This window comes from Theropithecus gelada, chromosome X (assembly GCF_003255815.1).
Source record: "Theropithecus gelada isolate Dixy chromosome X, Tgel_1.0, whole genome shotgun sequence".
Taxonomy (NCBI): domain Eukaryota; kingdom Metazoa; phylum Chordata; class Mammalia; order Primates; family Cercopithecidae; genus Theropithecus; species Theropithecus gelada.
In genome coordinates, this window is record NC_037689.1 from 153,354,025 (window position 1) to 153,361,931 (window position 7,907).

The window sequence follows — 7,907 nt, forward strand, 5'->3', positions numbered from 1 at the left end:
TCTGAAGGAGATAGGAAGCCAGACTTCACTGCTTACATTTCCATGATCCCTCAGTGCATAAAGGAGGAAGTCACTCCCTCAGATAATGATAGTGGCATCTGTATGAGCCCAGAGTCCTATCTCAGCTCTCCCCAGCACATCCCCTCTACCTCCAGGGGCTCTCCGAGTAGGAGCCTGCCATCTCCAGGTGTCCTCTGTGGCTCTGCCTGTCCCAAACCTTATGACCCTCCTGGGGAGAAGATGGTAGCAGCACAAGTAAAGGGTGAGAAACTGGATAAGAAGCTGAAAAAATGGAGCAAAAACAGAACATCAGGAACTAGGTATCACCAGAAGAAGAGGGTGGAGTAGGAGGTCCTCGCTGGTGAGTGCAAAGCCCTGGAAAAGAAGAACGAGGCACTGAAAGAGAGGGCAGATTCCCTGGCCAAGAAGATCCAGTACATGAAAGATTCGATAGAAGAGGTCTGCAAGGCAAGAGGGAAGAAAAGGGTCCTCTAGTTGAGGGTAGTCAGGAGCATCAGTGTGCTTGTACACAGGAGTCTCACGCTGTAGCTGTGTGTTTGAATAAATTATTTTGTAGTGGAAAAAAAAAAAAAAGAATTAGTGGCTGTCCTGTTGGGTTTTGGACTTGCATGGGGCCTGCAGCCCCTTTGTTTTGGCCGATGTCCCCCTTTTGGAAAGGGAGTCTTTACCCAATGCCTGTACCTCAATTGTATCTTGGAAGTAACTAACTTGTTTTTGATTTTACAGGCTCATGGGCAGAAGGGACTTGCCTTATCTCAGATGAGACTTTGGACTGTGGAGTTTCGAGTTAGTGCTGAAATGGGTTAAGACTTGGGGGACTGTTGAGAGGAGATGATTGTATTTTGCAATGTGAGAAGTACATGAGATTTGGGACGGGGCAGGGGTGGAATGATATAGTTTGGATTTATGTCCCTGCCCAAATCTCATGTTGAATTGTAATCCCTAGTGTTGGAGGAAGGGCCTGGTGGGAGGTGATTGGATCATGGGCGTTGGTTTCCCCTTTGCTATTCTCATGATAGTGAGCTCTCACGAGATCTGGTTGTTTAAAAGTGTGTAGCATCTCCCCCTTCACTTTCTCTTTCTCCTTCTCTGGCCATATAAGATGTGACTCCTTTCTCTTTGCCTTCTGCTATGATTGTAACTTTCTTGAGGCCTCCCCAGCCATGCTTCCTGTAGAGCCTGCAGAACTGTGAGTCAATTAAACCTCTTTTCTTTATAAATTACTCAGTTTCAGGTAGTTCTTTATAGCAATGTGAGAACAGACTAGTACCGTCACTATTGATGAGAATGTTGAGCTATAGGTACTCTCATACATTACGGTGGAAGCGAAAACTGGCTCAAACCACTTGGGAAAACATGGCATTATCTAGTAAATTTCGAGATATGTATTGCCTGTGATACAGCAATTCCAAAAAGAAACTTGGACATGTGCTTCAAGAGACCTGTACAAGTTTGTTCATAGCCAAGGGATGGAAACTATCCAAATGCCTGCCCATCATCAGCAGAATGGATAAATTAGAGGACTATGAAACTCTGCCGTAATGTAATAGGTAGTTTCCAAGAAATCCAATCACATACAATGTGAAACTGTGTTACTGTGGGGTTAATGAAGCGAACGAGGCAAGCCTACTGGACCATCCAAATCTGTCCTGATCCCGGCTGGAGTTTGATGCCATCTAGTGGCAGATGTTGCTCTGGCTGAAATATTGATGGAGGAGATTTCCGGCCCAGTGGCTGACTGAGACTTCCAGGACAGTGGCAGTATCTCCGGGAATCTCTCAATCAGTTAGGACTTCCTTTCTTGACTTGATCTGGTGATAATAGGCCGGGAAAATAATGGGGACCAGAAGACCCTCCCTCTGTCTTCCTGCTTCCTAAGACAGGGTCACGTGTACTTTACTCTCCCTTCCCTGACCTGTTGAAGGTAAGAACTTTAGCCTGCCTCTGTCTGAGAATGGGGACTGAGCAGAGGATGACAGGAAGGATGGCAATCACTAAGTGGGTTATGTCTCATTTTCAGCTATTCCAGGTGTAATTGTGTTACCAAGTTGTGTTCTCTGGTTTTTAAAATTCATCATTTAATGAAATATATGCAATGAAATACAGTAGTGAAAATAATGAACTGGAGGTACACGCAAGAGCTTGGGTGAATTTTTCTTTCCGGTAAGTAAAAACATTTTTAACTGATGTATGATAACTCCACATATTTATGGAGTATATGTGATATTTTGATACATGCAGACGCACACACTATGTAAGGATCAAGTCGGGGTATTTAGGATACCCTCCACCACCTCAAGCATTTATCATTTCTTTTTTTGGGGAACATTTCCTATCTTTTAGCTATTTTGAAATATACAATAAATAGTCCCTCTACAGTGCTATCAAACACTAGAACTTACTCCTTCTATCCAACTATATGTTTGTCCCCAGTAACCTCCCCACCCTCCCCACCTTTCCCAGTCTCTGGTAACCATTATTCTGCTCTACCTCCAAAAGATCAACTTTTTTAGTTTCCACGTGAGTGTCAATATGCTTTTCCCAGGTGCAGAGGCTGCTGATTCCTGGATTTGGACGGTGGGGGAGAGTGGTTTGGATTGCAGTACCTCCCCCTTCCTCAGGGCTAGACCCTGTCCGGTCACCTCCTGTTGCCACAGGTGTGCCTGGCACAGACATCCAGCTCCCAGGGCCGTGCCGCCCTCACCCCTGCATGCCTCTAGAGGTACCTGTCCCGTGGATTTGACCCCCCTTCCGGACACACAAGTAGATCAGCACCCAGCAGACACAGGGTCATCTCCCAGCTCCCCACCAGGTAAGAGCGACCAGGACAGGGACTGATACTGCCGAATCCAGGAGCCAGGCCCAACCCAGCCTCAGGTCCAGCAGGTCCCGCCTGTCCACCTGCGCCGGGCCTAGAGCTCGGGAGCCCCTGGCTGCTGGGAGGCCACCCGCAACCCACCCCACACGCAGCTCCAGCTCCCCCACCAGGCGGGGTGACTAGGACAGGGACAGAGCCTGTTGAACCCAGGAGTGAGACCCGGCCCTGGGTCCTGCTGGGCCCTCCCGTCCACCTTGGGTGGACCTGGCACATGGGAGACCTTGGCTGGCAGGAGGTCACTCCCACCTGACATGCGGTTCCAGCTACCCCACCTGGCTGGGCGACCGGGACAGGGACGGAGGCTGCTGAACCCAGTTAGAGGCCTGGCCCCGGGGTCTGCCCTGGACGCTCCCCCAAGGACAGGCAGGATAGGCAGGGTCCGGGACGACGGCCGCACAGCCCCGGCCCTGTGTTCCCAGGCCCGCCTTGCTCCTCGATGTGAGGAAGACCAGGGAGACGGGACAGGCTGGGCCCCGCGGTACCGGACTACCTGCAGGGCTCCCGGGACAGGGGCCTGGTGGACTGCCGGCTTCTCAGGGATGACGGGTCCAAGCTGGCATGGCGGCCACCTTCCGGCCCGGGCTCTCTTGGGGCGGGGCAGGGTTGGCGAGAACCAGTCATGTGCTCCGGGGCTCGCTCGGGGTTTCCAGGGCCGGAAGTAGGGCCCCTGTGCGCAGGCGCCCTGAGGATCCCAGGCTGCCCCTGTCACGCCAGGGGGCGGAACTTCCTGCAGCCTCACTGCCTCCGCGTGCTTGTGGGCCCTGACTTTCTCTCTGAGCGCACCACAGAGGCCCAGGAGCCATGCAGGCCGCAGGCCAGGGCACAGGGGGCGCGGCGGGCGATGCTGATGGCCCAGGGGGCCCTGGCGATCCTGGTGGCCCAGGGGGCTATGCTGGCGGCCCAGGAGAGGCGGGTGCTGCGAGCGGCGGAGGTACTCAGGGCATCGCGGCACCAAGGGCCTCAGGGCCAGAAAGGGTCTCAGGGCCAGGAGGAGGCGTCCCTCGTGGGCCACGTGGCGGCCCGGCTTCACGGCTGAATGGATGCTGCAGTTGCGGGACCAGGAGGCCAGACAGCCGCTTGCTTGAGTTGTATCCTGTTCTGTTCTGTTCTGTTCTAGACAGTTCTCGTGGCGGGGTGGGGGCCGGGAGATGGGGAGGGCAGGGCCCGGTGGGGGAGGAGGCGGGGGAGATGTGAGTAAGGGGTTGGGTGGGGGTGGGGGTGGGAGTTGGGAGGTGGGGATACGGGAGGCCAGCTGTGAGGAGGGCAGCAGGTAAGGGCTGGGAGGTAGGGGGTGTGCAGGGTGGGGGAGAGGGGATGGGTGATGGGGTTAGGGGCACTGGGTCATGCAGGAAGGGGGGCAGGGGCCAGGAGATAGGGGGACCCGGGTGTAGGAGGGGATCAGGAGGTGGGGGGAAGGGGGCAAGATGGGAGCGGGTGGCGGGAGGTGGGGAGAGGGAGGGTTGGGTGACGAGGAGGGGGCCGGGTGATGCGACAGGGGGCAGGGTGGGGAGGGGCCTTGTAAGGGCATGGAGGAGTCACCTTGGGGTGCAGCAAAGGAAAGTGTGGAACCAAGACAGCTGAGTGGGATGTGCTACTGGGCCAGTGCCTGGGGAGACAGCCTGGGGGGGATGAGCTGGGCAATCGGGGGTGGGGGTGAGGAGTGGGGAAAGCTGACCTGGGGTAAGCAGCAGGCCGGAGGCACAGGCCAAGTCCTAGGAGATGATGCCTTAACTGGGCCCCCACCAGCTACCTCACCATGCCTTTCCCGACACCCATGGAAGCAGAGCTGGCCCACAGGAGCCTGGCCCGGGATGCCCCACCGCTCCCCATGCCAGGGGTGCTTCTGAAGGAGTTCACCGTGTCTGGCAACATACTGACTATGTCAGTTCAGGACCAGGACAGGGACGGGGCCTGGGTGGGTGGCGTGCGCAGCATGGCAGGGTGGGGGCTGGGATCCGCCTACACCCCACGGTCAGGTTTCTAGAGACCTGGGAACACCCCAGCACAGGGTCTCAGAACAGAGACCTGGTGCACCAGGCCCGCCGCCACCCGAGGGAGCCCGGGGAGATGGGTGCAGAGGTGTCACCTTTAATGTAATGTTCTTCGCCTCTCACATTCAGCCGACTGATTGCTGCGGACCACCGCCAACTCCAGCTCTCCATCAGCTCCTGTTTCCAGCAGCTTTCCCTGTTGATGTGGATTACGCAGTGCTTTCTGCCTGTGTTTTTGGCTCGGCCTCCCTCAGGACAAAGGCGCTAAGCCCAGCCTGGCGCCCCTTCCTAGGTCGTGCCTCCTCCCCTAGGGGATGGTCCTTGCACCAGCAGCCACTTCATTGTGGGGGCCTGATTGTTTGTCGCTGGAGGAGGCCGGCTTACATGTTTGTTTCTGTAGAAAATAAAAGTGAGCTACAATTCCGTGTCTGAGTCTCTTCTCGGCGAGCGAAGGCACCTTCAGACTTGCGTGCCCTTGTCCTCGGGTTGCAGGGGAGGCTCTGGGATTCAGAGATTGAAGTAGCACAAGGTAATGGAAGACAATTTGGGAAATGGGGGAAAATGAAAAGCCACTGGGTCCCGCCGTTCAGCTTTTAAGTACTGTGGACATTTTAGAATACTTTCCTCAATATGCTTGCATTTATATGTTAAATATATGACAGTAGCATATATGATGTTTTTCCAGCTCAGCATTAGGTTTGTTCCCAAATTGTCTTCATTGAACATATATGAGCTTTTGTGCTTTCTAAAAATGCTTCAAAAACATGTGCTTGAACAGATGCATAAAACCAGCATTATCATTTCACTCTTAAGCATGTGATATGGGTCGGGCATGGTGGCCCACACCCGTATTCCCATCGCTGTGGGAGGCTTGAGGCGGGAGGATGACTTGAGACCTGGAGTTTGAAGCCACCCTGGGCCATATATTTATTTATATATATATAGACACACACACGTATATATATGTGTGTGTGTGTATATATATACACGTGTGTGTGTATATATATGTGTGTGTGTGTGTCTGTGTGTGTGTATACATACATATATATATATATATATATATATTTAAAAATTAGGGGTGGAGGGTGTGGTGGCAGGCACCTGTAGTCCCAGTTACTCAGGAGGCTGAGGTGTGAGGTGGAAGGATGTGTTGAGTCCAAGAGCTGGATGCTGCAGTGAGCTATGAATGCACCCCTGAGCTCCAGCCTTGGTGACAGAGCGAGACCCTGTCTCTGAAATTATGGTAACAGTAATTCAAATAATTTAAAATCTTTGTGTACACGCAATATAACCAAAACACAGGTTCATTCTCTCACCTCTTGGAGATCGAATTAACAAGAGCGATGTCTGCTATGAAGAAGCAGACTTTCTGCCATACTTGGTTTAGGGGAAGGCGTACAGGCTCCTGCCTTTAAGGGCTCTGCTTCCCTTTGTGGGCAGACTGCAGGGCCTTTTAAAGGGGGACTTGGCATGAATGGTAGGCAGGGGAGGGGGCAGGCGGCTGCGGGGTCTACGTGACATGCTGAGGTGCCTTGTCTGCTGCACGGACATGCTGGCACCATCTTGGCCAGAGCTACATTGGAAAGGGGCTGTATGTCAAGCTGAAACAGACATATTCTTGAGCTGCGTTCCGGGATGCTCTTAAGTTGCTTGGAGACAACTTGATCCCTTTGAGTTTTGTTTTAGAATTTGCTCAGTGGGACCAGAGCATATTTTAATGTAAATTAATAGTATTAGTTGACAATCTCCAGTGCTTGGCAAGGCTGTAGTTGGAAACGAAGACTCATACGCTGTCAGTAGCAGTGGTGGTAACCTCTATCTGGACATTTATTTGGCATTTCCTATTGAGGGAAAGATGTACATACCCTTCCACCTGTAGGGAAAAGAAAGAAAGATCAGAGTGTTACTGTGTCTATGTAGAACAGGAAGACATAAGAAACTCCGTTTTGACCTGTACCCCGAAGGATTGTTTTGCCCTGAGATGCTGTTAATCTGTAACTTTGTCCCAACCTTGAGCTCACAGAAACATGTGTTGTATGGAATCAAGGTTTAAGGGATCTAGGGCTGTGCAAAGTGTGCCTTGTTAGTAAAATGTTTACAGGCAGTATGCTTGGGAAAAGTCATCGCCGTTCTCCATTCTCGATAAACCAGGGGCACAATGCACTGCGGAAAGCCTCAGGGACCTCTGCCCTGGAAGGCCGGGTATCGTCCAAGGTTTCTCCCCATGTGATAGCCTGAGATATGGCCTCGTGGGATGGGAAAGACCTGACCGTCCCCCAGACCGAAACCTGTGAAGGGTCTGTGCTGAGGAGGCAGGCCTCTTGCAGTTGAGATAAGAGGAAGGCCTCTGTCTCCTGCCTGCCCCTGGGAATGAAATGTCTCGGCATAAAACCCGATTGTACATTTGTTCTATTCTGAGATAGGAGAAAAGCCGCCCTGTGGCGGGAGGCGAGACATGTTGGTGGCAGTGCCACTCTGTTACTGTTTACTCCACTGAGATGTTTGGGTGGAGAGAAGCATAAATCTGGCCTACATGCACATCTAGGCATGGTAACTTCCCCTGAACTTATTTGTGACACAGATTCCTTTGCTCACGTGTTTTCTTGCTGACCTTCTCCCCACTCTCACCCTGTTCTCCTGCCACATTCCCCTTACTGAGGTAGTAAAAATAGTAATAGATAAATACTGAGGGAACTCAGAGACCGCTGCCCATGCGTGTCCTCCGTATGCTGAGCGCCGGCCTCCTGGGCCCACTGTTCTTTCTCTATACTTTGTGTCTTATTTCTTTCGTCAGTCTCTCGTCCCACCTGACGAGAAATACCCACAGGTGTGGAGGGGCTGGCCCCCTTCATCCACCCACCTTGAGGAATCCATCTGAGAAACTCCTGGACAGGCAAATGAGGTCGAAGACAGGTAAATGCGTCCAGACAACTTTGACCAGGCGCTGAGCCACCGGCCCCTGCAGACAACATCACGGGCACAAAAGCAGAAGCCCAGGGAGCAAAGATGAAGATCCA

At 52.6% G+C, this 7,907-nt stretch overlaps 1 protein-coding gene across 1 annotated transcript; it reads left to right on the top strand.

Annotated features, from left to right (window-relative positions):
- The first annotated feature begins 3,650 nt into the window (after nucleotides 1–3,650).
- Nucleotides 3,651–5,308, top strand: LOC112615688 (cancer/testis antigen 1-like). The gene is made up of 3 exons (XM_025372534.1): nucleotides 3,651–3,987; nucleotides 4,646–4,780; nucleotides 5,020–5,308. The coding sequence occupies exons 1-3, from the start codon at nucleotides 3,701–3,703 to the stop codon at nucleotides 5,156–5,158; spliced, it is 561 nt and encodes a 186-aa protein (XP_025228319.1). The 5' UTR covers nucleotides 3,651–3,700; the 3' UTR covers nucleotides 5,159–5,308.
- The last annotated feature ends 2,599 nt before the right edge of the window (nucleotides 5,309–7,907 follow it).